This window comes from Paramisgurnus dabryanus, chromosome 16, assembly GCF_030506205.2.
Source record: "Paramisgurnus dabryanus chromosome 16, PD_genome_1.1, whole genome shotgun sequence".
NCBI lineage: Eukaryota > Metazoa > Chordata > Actinopteri > Cypriniformes > Cobitidae > Paramisgurnus > Paramisgurnus dabryanus.
In genome coordinates, this window is record NC_133352.1 from 30,512,825 (window position 1) to 30,528,174 (window position 15,350).

Sequence of the window (15,350 nt, forward strand, 5' to 3'; positions counted from 1 at the left end):
GCTCATCAAAAAAGCATCTTAATTTAAGAATGTTTAGATATTTCTACTGAAAACAAGACAAAAATACTAAGAAAGTCAGATTTTCAAGAAAAAAAATCTTAGTATTTTTGTCTTGTTTTCGGTAAAAATATCTAAAATTTCTTAGATTAAAATGCTTTTTCTTGATGAGCAAAATGCCCAAGAAAATAAGACTAGTTTTAGACAAAAATATTTAAGTTAATATAACATTTAAGTGATTTGAGTGCATAAAACAAGCAAAAAAATCTGCCAATGGGGCAAGCATTTTTTTTCTTGAATTTTTTTTTAAATTAGTGTTTAAGAAAAATGTTCAAGATTTTTTTGCTTATCCCATTGGCAGATTTTTTTGCTTGTTTTATGCACAAAATCCCTTACATTTGGTATTTTTGGTCTAAAAACTAGACATATTTTCTTAGGTCATTTTGCACATCAAGAAAAAAGTATCTTAATTTAAGAATTTTTAGATATTTTTATTGAAAACAAGACAAAAAAATACTAAGAATTTTTTTCTTGAAAAGCATTTTTGCAGTGTCTGACTGGTTTTGTGGTCCAGGGTCACACGTGTTGTGTTGTATGCTTATAGTGTCTTTTCTTTTATATATGTAAAGAATTTCATTGTAATCATTGACTTAAGGTGCTGCTGTTTTTTTACAGTATGGTGCTTTGGCACTGTTCGGTTGAGCTGATGTTGCAGGGACTGTTACATGTGTGCAGTCGACATTGTTGAGGGTTTTATGCTGAATATTTTTGTGTTGTTGACCAGCCTACACTATGCCCATTTTTGATGCGCCGTTATTCAATATTTTTCCCGTCCTGCTGTAATGTTTTTTCATCTGATCTTTTGTCCCCACCACTTTTCAACACAAACTGACGCCTCTGCTCTTATGAACTGAATCAAATCTGCATTAGTCATTAGACTTTTTTGGCACTTTTATCCATAGGAAAAGTAATAGAATGAGATAAAATAATAACAGAGACTCAGAAAAAGCTTTTATTTCGATTTAATTTATAAAATCTAATTGGATTTGTATTGGAAACCAATCCGCAGTTTTATCCGCAGGCTTTTTCAACAATTCAACACAGAAATTGCACAAAATCCATACTATTATAAAATAAGTTGTCTGGCAAATGGTTACTTTAGTAAAGAATGTATTATTGTATTATTTAATACCCCAAGATGCCAACCATGCATGTACTCTCACCCCCTGTAAATCTCACTGACCTCAAAAGTTGGCCGCCCTGCACAGTACCAGCTCAGATGACAGTTTCTACCAAATGCCCGTGCCATCTAGGCTGAAAACAGCTAAAACCAGCCTTAGCTGGTTGGCTGGTATAGTAGGCTGGTTTAAGAGGATTTTTGTCCAATTTTGGGGCTGTCAAGCTGGTCTTAGCAGGTCAGGCTAAGAGTCCATATGGCAAAAAATAAATTTCTCTTGCCAAAAGTATGTTTTAACTAAATGCTTGATAAATTTTGTATCAAATAAAGCTTAAATATATTTTTAATTTGAAAATATATATAGTTTTATTTATTTTTAAATTCTTATCAACAAATATTTCGACAAGTAAATACATTTTTAATTTAACAACCCATATGGTGAAAAATATTTTGCTTTCTAAAAATATTTTTTATACGCTAAACACAGGTTTGTTTAATAAAGTATAGCCTATTTTTGAAGTTAAAAATATATTTCGTTGTCTACAGATTTGTAACACAAAGTTTTTCTTCTGTGACATGAATATATTTCCTTGGACTGAAATATATGGAGGGCTAAATATATTTTTAAATGTTTAAAAAAAAAATAAAGAAAATTGCTAAAATATATTTTGGAATACATTTACAAAAATATATTTTTCACCAAAAAATTTTTTGTATATTTTGAAATATTGTTTTAAAAAATAAATATATGTTGGTGAAAATATATTTTTTGTAAAAAAAAATATATTTTGAGATATATTTATAATTTTATTTGAATTATTATTATTTCTTTTTTTGTTGTATGGGAGACCAGCTGACCCTTCAGCTTGACAATGCTTTGACCAGCTACTTCTGGTTTAAACTAGCTAAGACCCACTGACCTGGTTTAAGATAGTCACTCCCTGTAAAACCAGTCTGCTAAAACACCTAAAACCAGGTTAGGGGACCAGCTTAAACCAGCCTAATGGGTTTTTTCAGCAGGGATTAAACTAAATGTCTATAGCTGGTTACCTGACAGTTAAGAGTTAACTCTTTTTAATTAACTGGATAAGCAAGATTCTCTTCAAACCGTACCTGGCAGTAGTTAACCTAAAAGAGAAACCGATCACAGGTGAAAACATGCAGGCCTCGTGCACCACACTCAACATTGTCAAGTTCTTTATTCACGATATCTTTTCCTAAAAAAAAAACCTCTTGTAATATACAACACAATCTGACAAGACAGTTCTGTTTATAACTAGTCAGCCCTCAATGAACAGGCAGGCAGAGAAACAGAAATAAAACAAGACACTGAGTGGGGAACATTTACAATGTTTAGCACAACCATAACAAAGAGATGAAGTCAAATAAAAAACAATTAAAAAACAAAAGACAGAGGGTAAGAGGCATCCAGCTGAACTTCACATGCATGCTGTCCTCCACTTCACAAAACCATCCTGAATAACTAGTTGTGTCCGTGATCCCAAAGAGAGGTGTGCTGAGAAAACATCGAGGCAACACGCCTTTCAGTACTCTCTTAACTTTCATTTCTGCAAGAGTTTGTTTTCTTCTACAAAGTCTCTTTCTTTTAAAGCGGTTCAGAAAGTCTTCTGTCCATACGCAGATTTCGATCAAGGGTACGTCACTTTCTGGAGAATCCAAATATCCTCCTGTAGATATGAGCTATCGGTGCAAAGCTTCAGCACGCCATTCCTCTGGTTATCTGAGCAGCAGTAAAATACGGTTTCAAACGTCTCTGTTTTTGTGCTTCTTATATTCCCACTATACAAAAGCAGAACAGTGCTAAAACAGCTTGGTTTTGAATTTCGCATGTGTTTTTTTTTTGAGTGTGTAGTGTAGCATGTGTCTTTAGTGTGCAATTGGCAAAGCGTGATTACAGAAATGTAAAAGTTTATAGCCAGACAGAGAAGAGGAGGCAGCCCCCTGACATCATTCCTTGATGGACACGGCCACCAACCAATCAGCTCTTAGCTCTCCCAGGAAACACTAGCACACAGAAGAGGCACCTGAAAGTGAGACAGACAGATGATTTAAAAAAAAAAATTCAAGAAAAACAAAACAAAACAACTACTAAATAAGAAATTTCCAACAGAATACATTTTTGTATGTGTGTGTGTGTGTGTGTGTGTGTGTGTGTGTGTGTGTGTGTGTGTGTGTGTGAGTTTGTGTGTACCTGCTATCTGGAGATGTACGTGTAAGTTCGTGAGGGCGATCGTCCGTCTGGCTGTCCATTGTTGGAAACGTTCAGGAAGTCCCATATAAGGATTGTGTCGTCATGGGAACTGCTAATAATCTGGAACTCGTCAAACTGCAGTCGGAACACACGGCCGGAATGCTCCTGTAAGAGGTAACCATGACAACATGCATTTAAGCAGGATAGCATACTCAAGCATACTAAAAGTAAAAAAACTTTAACCTCAGGAATATGACTGATCAAATCATCAGATCAGATTTAATACCCACAACACTTATATCGTATTTATTCTCACCACAAGTGTGCGCAGACAAAGTGTACTGGCAGGTGCCCGCGGGTCCAAAGCAGCCTGCAAATCCCAAACTTTAATTTTCCTGCAAAGAGATAGAAAGTGAATCTGGGGTTTATGACATTAAATAGATTTCTTTTAACGGGTTCGAACCCAAGGAACACGCATACTGAATCTGATAAAAAATAAATATGTATACCTTGTAGTACACTGTAAATCGTTTTGGATAAAAGCGTCTGCCGAATGCTTAATGTAAATGTCCTTGCAAATAATGTTTTTGTATTAGCATGTATTCACCCATCATAGGCTCCGCTCACAATCCTTTTGTTGTCGAATCTGATGCAACGGACAAGCTCCTCATGACCCTCCAAAACACGCAGACAAGCACCGCATTCAATGTCCCACAACCTGAACACACAAACAGAGTTTAGTTTAAACCAAATCAATTTTACAGAAACTAAAAACATCTCAAGTGAGATTATACAGCTATTTGACACAGAAACATGGAGTCGTGTGAAAATACAGCATGATGCCTCTCTCACCTGATGGTGTTGTCTGAAGATCCACTGACCACAAGTCTGTCTCGATACTGAAGGCAGGCGATGCCGCGCTTATGACCGTTAAGTGTCCGCACAAACTCACACGTGCTAGTGCTCCATACCTACGAACACACACACAACTATCTTTACCTCTGACTTTAAAACACTACAGCTCCGCATCACCCACCCCTCTCTCACTTTAATGGTTCTGTCTCCAGATGCAGACACGATGTATTTGTCGTCAAAGTCCACCACGTTTACCGCCGCACGGTGACCCACGAGCACCCGGCGTAGACTGATGTCGGTGGCAGACGCCATGTCCCACACCGCAATAGAGCGATCTTTAGAGCATGTGACCATCAGCCCGTTTGAGAACCGCAGGTGCAGAACCGCCTCGTTGTGATGGATCAGAGTGTTCAGGACCTCACCAGAACCAACATCCCACACCCTGAGAGAGAGAGAGAGAGAGAGAGAGAGAGAGAGAGAGAGAGAGAGAGACAGAGAGCTGTTAAACTAAGTAAATGAAGTGGGGCTGCAACTAATTATTATTTTCATAACCGATTAATCGGACGATTATTTTTGCGATTAATCGACTAATCGTAGAAAAACTAAAATAGATATCTACTCCGATGTTTCACTTATAGAAACCTAAACTAGGATATTCCCGTGTAGAAGTGCAGAAGCCACACATTGAGTTTTACTTATATAATATTTTTTATTTAAAGGGATAGTTCACCCAAAAATGAAAAGTATGTCATTGTTTACTCACCCTCAAGTTGTTAAGAAACTGTATAAATATCGTTGTTCTGATCAACACAAAGGAAAACATTTTGAGAAATGTTTGTAACCAAAGCATTCATGGACACCATTTACTTCCATAGTATTCTTTTATCCTACTATGGAAGTGAATGGGGTCCACGAACAGTTTGCTTACAAACATTTCTTAGAATATCTTCCTTTGTGTTCATCAGAACAAAGAAATGTATACAGGTTTACTCAATTTTTATGTAATTAGGCATTAAATCAATTTTAATATGCAATATATAATGAATATACAGTATGATTCTATGCTTTAGAATGTAGTGAAAATTTTTTAGTAAAGATAAGTAAATTTTTTCCCATGACAAACACTCTGATAAAGCACAGATGCTTGGAAAATGTAACTAAAATACTTAAGTATTTTACACCTCTGTTTGGGTGAACTATCCCTTTAAGCCATATATAAAAAAGTTTCTGCAGCTTTTAAATAGTAAAACATCCTAAAATCAAAATTTGATTTATGTGCCTGAAAGATATAATTGCCTCACGTGAGATGTCACGATCACAACAGTATATGATGAAAATTAAATTCAAAGGCAAAGGGGTCCTCCCTGTTTAAAAATATACAACTTCACAAAATGCGAGTGGGTTGGAAAGCTTATGTCTGACCTCAGTGTACATTTCTGGCAGAGTTTCTTTTGCAAAAAAGAAGGGTCATATCACACCATACCCATATGGATGGTATTGTCTCATTACCAAAACTCGACACACCGCCCAGCCTTAGCAAGCACACATGCATGAAAGGGTAACGGAGGTTGGCAGGATCTTTGAACAGTTGCTAGGGAAGTGAGGTCTGTGTTTCCATGGAGACCTTACAGCTTTTCAAGCAATGAGTTGAACTTCAACACACAGAATATCAAGGTTTATATAATATAAACCAGACAGGAAACGTGTGTGCGTACCTAACAGTAGAATCAGAGGAGCCTGTCACTATGACTCTTTCATCATACTGTAGACACAGAACTGATCCAGTGTGACCCGTCAGAATCTTTAGACACTCCAGAGACTGTTTATCCCAAATCTGAGAGAGTGAGAGAGAGAAAATGAGAAACAGACAGACAGCCCTATGTATTGTATAACTTGCACTGCCATTTAAAGGGATAGTTCACCCAAAAAATGAAAATTCTGTCATCATTCACAGTTTCTTTGTTATGTTGAACACAAAAGAAGATATTTTGATAAACGATGGTAACCACACAATAGATTTCCATAGTAGGAAAAGCAAATACTATGGAAGTCAATGGGTAAAGTCAACTGTGTGCTTACCATAAATTTATTAAAATATCTTTTTGTATTCAACACAAAGAAACTCAGAGTTAAAAAAAACCCACCACAAAAGTGAGAAAATGATTACACAATTAAATTTTTTGTGTGAACTATCACTTTAACTCTTTCCCTGCCAGCGTTTTTTTAAACGTTGCCAGCCAACGGCAGCATTTTTTTATGATTTTCACAAAAGTTTAATGCCTTGCAGAAAATTTTCTTCATTAAAACACTAATGTTCTTCTTTTTTTAATCCTAAAAACTTCAAATTTTTATACAGTTTTTAATACTATAGTATACACATTTACTATATTTTCTGAATGTATTCCAGACTGAGAAACAATCATATACGATCACTATAACATTGCAAAAACAACAAATGTAATTGTGGCATGGTGGCCTAAGACTTTTGCAGAGTACTGTATATGAAAATACAATATATCAACCCTCTACTTTTAAACAAACAAAAGCGTTTCATCCTATCTCAATTAGTTCTCTTTTTAATCCCTCTCAAATATGTGTAGGTTTCTTCAAACATAGAGATCAGATTCGGAGTGATAATCAAAACATACACAGTGTTTTAAATGTTTTTGGCCTCAGTGGATTTTTCCGTGTTTTATAAGTTAGGTAAGAGTGCCACCTGGTGGATAATAGCAGAAATATGGATTGCTGTAAAAACTTGTCATACTCAGAAAAGCGTTTTCTCTTAATTGACGAGATAACTCGTTGAGATAACTCATCAACGGCATGGAAAGAGTTAAAGGCCATTCACACTATGGACGATAACGACAACTATATAGTTTAAAAAAAACGTTCTATATTAAAGACCAGTTTCAGAGGTTGCTTTTAGCTTAAAAACGACAAAACACTGCCAAATATAATCCCTTGTGAATCCTGGATGCAGTGCGCGTGAGGCACAATTCAGGCATGTGATTGGCCAAGGACAAAAAATAAGGAAGGAACCCAAAACAAGTCGACTGATGACTTTACGTCCTGAATGTAGTCGCTCTGCGCATCCTCAACAGTCACGTGTATGATGAAGAACACAGAAAAGGCGGATGACATTAAAGTAGCGCGAGAGCAATTCGAAAGCAGACTTCCTTAATATTTTTTGAATCACTCTCGTGGTACTTTGATGTCACCTACCTGTCGGTTTTTTGTGGCACTACCTGAACTTAAACAGACCTAATGTCTGGGATACAAGTAGACGCGCATTTCGCTGTCATCCAACATGCACACATACCCCACCACCATCGCAAAAATAAAACTCAGTGGATTTACGTTATTTAGACAAGTCATCCCACCAAGGTCACAAAATACAGAAATCCGTATTTATATGGAAAAATCACATCCCTGAAAATTTCGTCAATAGAATAGTACGCAAGCACTAAATGTGCACTGCCATATTTTTGTAACCGCGCTTATTTTGCAAGCATAGGTCGTGCATACGACTACAGGAGTATGTAGATGCACGCGTCGAACGTCTGTACATACGTACAAGTCAAATAAACTGTGCTTTGCAAGGCTGTGCATTAAACAGCGCAAAAAAACTAACTATACTCCAGTCCAGGCTTTACCATTCAGAGAGAGCATCCCACTGTTACAATCAAAAATTGGAGGAAAGATGTTCGGGATTAAAAACATAAAGCAACATCAATTTTTTTGTGACTGTATCACTGCAGTGGCAGAAGATAGGTATACTTGTAAATCATTTTGAGCTTGTCCACTTTCAATCACATTTAGAGGTAGTTGAAAAAGCATTCGACTGGACTGATTTTGTTGTGTAGTGGTCGAACACGATCGAACAGCCACAAAACACTGCCTACTCTCAGTCTATTGCCGGTACTTCGAAAAAAATCAGTGATACGATTTCAAATGGATTCGATACAGGAGTATACTGATCGATTTTTCTATATTTAAACAACATCCATCAGCAGACACACAATTGTCTCCCAACACCAATTTAATGTTGCATTGCAATCTGACGCACAGTATTATTTTTGCAAACGAAAAGGCATGCTTTTGGTGGAAGTGCGTAGGTGGACTTTACATGCAGAAAGTGTCAAAACACAGAAGCCTCATATTAAAATTTTACGTTTGGCATTGATAGATCGTATAGTTAGGCATTTGATCGATCCAAATCAATGTATTGTTACACCGCTAATAGTCAGATAGACAGAGCAGCAGACAGACGGGTGGACAAATACTTTGATAGAGTTGTCTCGTAGGCCGCTGATGATCTTCTCATCATCGTACTGAAGGCAATAAACTCCTTTACTGTTCTCTGACCGGCACTGAATCCTCTGAAGATTGTGACGACCACAACGCCAGTTTGCTTCAATCGTCTGAAAGAAATAGAAGAGGAGAATCTGAGCTAGTGAGAGGGTGACAGGACCGATGGATGAATCAACAACCCAAAAAAAATAAATGAGTAAGAGACATGAACATTTGGAGACGTAGCGACTCACCTCAATGTCCTGTATAATTTTGGGATAAAGTGAATGATAGTACGAATTGGGCGGGACCTCGTTCGTTCGGTTCTTAAATAAATATTTCTCCCTGTTAACAAACCATCAGAAACAAGCAAGTCAGTCTCAGAGACATCTCAAATACATTTTCACAGATCAGCTGGTTCAGACATGAACTAATCGAGTCTCCACCCACCTCTGTCCGGATACTGTACATGATTCACACAAACACACATGATGATGTCCAGTCTGTGCCGAGATTATTAACATTAAGTTTAGCCTCCGTACTCAAAGACAGACAGATTGCACATCATATATATGATAAATAATTGACTGCAAACGGCTGGATTACTAATGCACACGAGGTGTAACGACAGCTGAACATTACTGTCAATAATTCAACACTTCAGAGCGAGTTATGTTGACGTGAAAACATTTATTAAACATCTTGCATGCAGAACTTGTTTTTTGTAACAACTCACACATCTGTTTTGTGTAATGCTAAAAATTGAGCATACGGTGAGCTTTAAAACCATCTGTCTGCGTGCGTGCGTGCGTGTGTGTTCTCACCACTGATGTCGCTCTGAAAGGCCTTTCCAAAGCAGATCAGTACGGACCATCCGCTCGATCAGTTTCTTCCAGAGCATTCCGTCCGAGATGACCCTCTGCCATTCTCTACAGACCAGCTCAGCCGAACACAGAGAGCGAGCGTCCAGGAACGACAAGATGTTCTCAGCTATGTGATCCAAACCCTGAGCTGTAGACGCCGAGAGAGATCCCACATTTGAAAATCACACCGCTTAACACTCTCGTCAAAATGAATAACAGATTTGTTGTCTCTTTTGAAGTGTTCACCCAGGAATGACAATTTAGTCATTAGTTACTCATCATCATGTTGTTCCACACCTGCAAGACCTTCGTTCATCTTCAGGACACACTGATGCTCAGCTTTTGTTAATAGGCGACTTTATGAGCATAAAAAATATTTTTGTCTCTTCATAAAATAAAGATTGAATCGCTGTAGTCATATGGACAATTTTTCAACAATGTTTTGCTTTTTATTGGGGCTCAGAAAGCTCTCAGATTTCATAAAATCTTCATTTGGGTTCTGAAGAATGATTGAAGGTCTTATGGGTATGGGTGAGGAACTAAAGACTAAGTTTTAAAATACAAAATTTTCATTCTGGGGTGAACTAACGCTTTAAAATTAAGACTTGTGTCTATGTGCGTTAGATACCTGGCAACGCGGTGATGAAGTCTCTCTGTAACATGGGTTTAAGGTAAGTGTTTATATGGCCGTGTTGGTAATGGCACATTCGTGAGATGAGACGCTCCACAAACTCCACCTGATCAGATTCTGACCACTGATCAAACAGCTGGAAGCACAGATCTCTTTCCTTCTCGTAGTTCCCTTGAGACACCCTCTTCCTCGAACCCGTCACTGAACCGTTCGCTAACTGCAGAACCCGGACAACATGAGAAAGACACATTAAACGAGACCAAAACTGAGCCTCTGTTCTGTGCACGTGTGCCCTGTGTTTACCATTTCTAAAAATACTTTTAATCCCAATTATGTATTTTGTTTAGGGCTAAAACGATTAGTGGACAATAAAAGTTTGTCAACAAATATCTTTGTTGTCGATGTAAGGGCCTGCAATGACATGATTTGATCGCTACGACGCGGTAGCGCTAGAGTGTAATGCAACCCTAATGCTGCCTTTACACCAACAAAGTTTTCAAAAGTTTTATTGGAATGGCAAAAAAGGTATAGAAACAATAAATATATATGCATTTCACCCAACATCTTCTGTAAGACATAAACAGGCAGGAATACAGCAATGCATGTTGTCACAAAGCCTACGTATGTGTCATCTTAACGTGTACCAAAATCACAGAGACACTCAGTGACTATAAAAAGTAACTATAGTAAACATAGGACACCTACAAACCTTATATAAAGATGTCTTCTTCGATGAGACCTCATCTGTGTTAGTTTGTGACTCCATCCCTGTCAAGTTCTACACACAGAGAGAGAAATATGTGATTGGCATTAAATGTGATTGTTGTTTGTCAGTGTAGGTGACAGGTAAGATACACAAGCTGTGTCCCATTCCGAAGGCTGTGATCTTCTAAAGATATATTCTAAGAACGATTGCATCACAGCAGCGCAACTTAAGGCTAGTAAGGCCGTCCCAATTCGAAGGGTGCTTAAAATTAAGCCTCAAAATGTGTTCTTATTTCTCAGCGCTTTTTAGGATAGAAGAATGGATCCTTTATAGCCTAGGCTAATCTTCATTGCACGCCTGTAATGGCTGAATATTTTTTTTAAATAAACATTTAAAACCTTTCATTATTATAAGTTATGTTTTGTATTAATATTATTCTGTGTATGTTGCGTATATTTCTAAGATTATATCAAATTAATCAATGTTGGTTAGTTTAATCTACATCAAAAACGTGTCATATTTTCTAAACTAATTAATATTTTTCTGGCTCCATATTTATTTAAATAAGTTAGTAATGTCTCTGTTGCTGTGTCCTGCTGACAGGAAAAACAGGATCCTTGAAAGGATAGACCGCCTCATTTCAGTCGAGATCGAGTGCTTGTTTTCTGAGGTCGCGTCCTTAGGTCGCAGCCCTTAAATTGGGAAAAAGCTACAGTGGCCATTTGGCTATTACAAATGATGCATTCTGGATAAAACATTCAAGAGCAGTTTAACATGCAAACAAAAATGTACAAGAAAAAGAGAAATCATTACATCATGTGACTCTCCTCGGAAATCTTACACAACAGTAACATTTATTTTAACATAACACACTGAACATACTGAAGAAAGCAGACACACAGACAAATGTCTCTCTGAATTCAGTCCATGCACATCACTTCAAAAACCACTGAATTTTCTATTTACAGTAATTCATTCTCTCTCTCTCATTCTCTCTGTCTCTCTCTCTTTCTCAATGAGACAGAAGCTCTTACAATAACCATTAGTGGTCAACCATTTTTCTGTCTGAGCTGATAATGCCAATAGATCCATTTACATCATATCAGTGAATGATCCCTACTCAAAACTGCTAAACATAGAACATTTATTAACAAAGCAAGAACACAGAACCTCACCAAATCTATTGTAAAAAATAAACAATTAATGAATAAAAATATACTAAATAATAACTTGATAACTACTTAAAACACTCACTGTGTTTAATATAGCAGGACGCAATAAGAAATAAGATACAGATTATAACTAGTTTACCTATTTCACTACAAAAGTATTAATTGCCCAACCCTTTAGCAGCTAATGTACACCTTCAAATTAATATAACTCTGGCTTTTTTGTCTAGAAGCCTAATTTTGGCCTTGTTTTAAAGAAGAAAATTTACAGTTTTTTTTATGAAATTGTCTGGAAGTGAAAATATTAAATACAAAAATTGTTATAGATGTTTAAATGTATTGTAATAGATATTATTTTAGATATTATACATAAAATTACCAAAAAATTAGGTTTGTGCTGGTTTGCTGCATACTCTTGTCACAAATTAATAAATTATGGTCACATTATTATCACAAAAAGCTACATATTGGTTTTATCAACTGGTCAACCACTAATCAAGAGTTAAAGGGATAGTTAACACAAAAATAAAAAATTGCTTTTTATTTACTCACCACCCTCAGTCCATCCGATTTAAGAAACCCCAGCGCTCTCTGAATCAAAAATGCAAGTCAACCTTGCAACCTTTAGAGTTCAAAAAGCAGATATATCCCAAAGACATCCCTATGACTCCTGGTGACATACTGGTAAAGTATTGATTTCTCAGGAAGCCAATAGATCAATTTTTGCAGGTAACTGAATGTTTTTACAGCATTATTAGCGTTAATGCAGGAGCCTCTGCTAAACACAATTTTCTCTTTGTGCTGTTTGGCAAACAAGCCTCTTAGCACCACCTATAAAGCGGAAGGGGACAGTACAAAACTTTTGTATTGGATATCTATTTTTTTAAACTCTCAAAGTGGGGCACTGGGTTTTCTGCAAAATATGTTATTTGTTCTTCTACAAAAGAAAATGGCCTGACGGTGAGAAAATAAACTGCAAATTTAAATTTTGGTTAAACAATCCCTTTAAGAAGCTAACACAACCTAGCACAAAACATCTGATGAGACAAACAAGTGGTGAGGAGCAGAGCAAAGAGGAGCAGAGCAGAGAAGCCCACTGAGGAGCAGAAAGAGACAAACAGAGAGGAGCGGTGTGGAGCAGAGCAAATAGCAGCAAGCTATGAGAAGCAGAGCACAAAATGGCGTTGAGGAGCAGTTAGTAGCAGAGCAAAGCGAGAGAAGCAGAGCTCCAAGAGAGTACTGAGGAGCAGAGTGAGACAAACAGAGAGGAGCGGTGAGGAGCGGAGCAGCAGAGAAGAACACTGAGGAGCAGAGCAAGAGGAGCGGAAAGGAGCACTTAGGAGGTACTAAAGAGGAGAGCAGAACCTGGTTGTGGGCCCGGGAGGTGGGGAGGCTCTGCAGGCATCTAAGAGCACACAGACTCTCGGCCACCGAGGAACAACCCAGCCAGACAGAACGAGGCAAAGAACACTGTGAGTGAAAGAGAAAGAGAGAGAGAGAGAGAGAGCGCATCGGAGAAAGAGAGATGCAGAGATAGAGAGAGCAGAAGATACGATAACAGCAGGGAACGTAAGAATAGCAAGAGAGAAGGCATAGAGAGAAAAAACAAAGACAAAATAATGATAATAAATTGAGAAATTAATAGAGAAAATGAAAAAGAAAGAGATAAAGAGAAAGAAAAAGATAAGGAAATAAACAGTGCAAGCGAGAGAGTGAAAGACAGCAAGAGAGAGGCCAGATAGCAGCAAGCATATGCAAATAATAAATTAAAAACGTGATGTGACAGAGACGAACGAGTGAGAGTGTGAACAATAGAAGGAGAGAGAGAGAGTCAAGTGAGAGAAAAAAAACAGCGTTAGAGCAACAGTGAGCTACACAAACACACACACACTCCTGCAAACACAAAACAACAAACAACATCATGAGTGGGTGGGTGGAGCATAGGGGGAGTGGCCTATTAGTATATGATTATGTGTTCAGTTTATTATAGACTAAAAAAACATTAGTATAATTTAAAACATTCATGCAGCAGTGATGAGGTGTGTGTTTGTGAATGGACACCCAATGAAACCTTAACTTCACATGAATATCTAAAATGCAGCAATATTTTTGGGGTTGTTTGGTTTCTAGATCACAAACTACTATTAACAAATTAGAAATTCTCCAAAATCTGAAGTAAAAGTTAAACACCCGTTCACAACAGCTGAACTTTAAAGACTAAAATAATTATAACACAGCTATACTCTCCTGTCCATTGTTTACATCTAAAATACAACTGTTTGCGATTTAACATTTTTTTGACAGGGATGTAGATATCAAATATTTCAGAGCATTAGTGCATTATTGATTGAGACTGTACGAAGCGCTTATAGACTGCATATAAAATATATGCTTTTATAGACCGAAAGCAATATATGACGCGCATATACACGGAATGTGGTATATGAAGCACAAATTGACTGTATAAGCGATAAATGACGCGCATATAAACCATGTGTGCTATATAAATCGTATATTTATTGTAAACTATCAAGCGCATATAATCTGTGTTTGATGAGGCACATAAAGCAGTGGCGCAGCGTTGCCGCAATGAGCGCTCGGACCCTGCAGTAAAACACAAACGCATCTCGACTTTCACACGACACATATGAGTCAAAACATCACCGCATTTTAATGACATCACTCAAATGGATGATTTTAGCAGCCACATTACAGCATCGGTGTACAGCATCGATTCGCTCCGTTGGCTTTATATCGTCCGTCGCCCTCAGTAGGAGCTTCGTAGTACATTGGAATAAATATAAACATCACATTTTGGGGATTCTGTGTTTTCCGTACATTTCAGTTCGAACGTACCATCAGCTCCAGGGTTTTGTCCTCCATGTCCGGATCCATGTTATTGTTTTTCTGTTCGCGTCCAGCCGTGAAAATGGAAACCCGTCCGTGAACCCGAGCGAAGCCAGAAATAACAAACAAAAATAAAGCGCAAATAAAACAGACCGAACATCAAAATAAGAGTCCCATCATTCCGCTTCTCTTATCCTCTTACGTTCCGACTTTTTACCACCACCCTCTGCACAGTTTAGGTACTGCACATTTTCAGAATAATATTAACAAATTAGAAAATTGTTAATTTTCGGCAAATTATGAATAAGGACAGGGTAATAAATCGAGTGTCCCACATGAAAAATAATGTAGTATTTATTATGGTAAACTGCGTTTAGCCTACAGTAATACTACAATTTGTCTTGTCTTATTAACTCAAGTAAATTTGTTTAAAAAAAAAAGGTTAAAAAGGGATGAACCCAGCAGCTGGGTTAAATTAACATTTAGAATAAATTTTTTTGTAAGGCTTTTTGACCAACTGCTGGATTGAAGTCATCAGACGAGAAATAGAGGATAAAGTCATGTGGAAAGACTGATGGTCTATTGCAGATGGAAAAATAGACT

At 37.3% G+C, this 15,350-nt stretch overlaps 1 protein-coding gene across 4 annotated transcripts; it reads right to left on the reverse strand.

The window, feature by feature from the left end:
• Positions 1-986: 986 nt before the first annotated feature.
• fbxw11a (F-box and WD repeat domain containing 11a) lies at positions 987-14,912 on the reverse strand. Of its 4 annotated transcripts, XM_065275189.1 has the most exons (14): positions 14,757-14,911; positions 13,266-13,370; positions 10,735-10,803; positions 10,023-10,242; positions 9,356-9,542; positions 8,786-8,876; positions 8,525-8,662; positions 5,957-6,075; positions 4,434-4,683; positions 4,239-4,357; positions 3,994-4,104; positions 3,703-3,781; positions 3,387-3,551; positions 987-3,219 (listed from the first exon to the last, which is right to left on the reverse strand). In XM_065275189.1, the coding sequence occupies exons 1-13, from the start codon at positions 14,793-14,795 to the stop codon at positions 3,390-3,392; spliced, it is 1,689 nt and encodes a 562-aa protein (XP_065131261.1). In that variant the 5' UTR covers positions 14,796-14,911; the 3' UTR covers positions 987-3,219; positions 3,387-3,389. The 4 variants fall into 4 exon arrangements, 3 of the variants coding, with proteins under 3 accessions (XP_065131261.1, XP_065131262.1, XP_065131263.1); XM_065275190.2 differs by lacking the exon at positions 13,266-13,370 and having other exon boundaries at positions 14,757-14,909; XM_065275191.2 differs by lacking the exon at positions 13,266-13,370 and having other exon boundaries at positions 14,739-14,839.
• Positions 14,913-15,350: the final 438 nt, after the last annotated feature.

What these genes read in the sequence shown, in the direction of transcription:
- fbxw11a (XM_065275189.1), bottom strand. Translation starts at nt 14,795, where the DNA reads ATGGATCCGGACATGGAGGACAAAACCCTGGAGCTGATG. An exon ending in CCTCCCGGGCCCACAACCAG is followed by an intron (nt 10,804 to 13,265) that starts GTTCTGCTCTCC and finishes CTCTGTGTGTAG; the next exon opens with AACTTGACAGGGATGGAGTC. An exon ending in CTTCATCACCGCGTTGCCAG is followed by an intron (nt 9,543 to 10,022) that starts GTATCTAACGCA and finishes CGGCGTCTACAG; the next exon opens with CTCAGGGTTTGGATCACATA.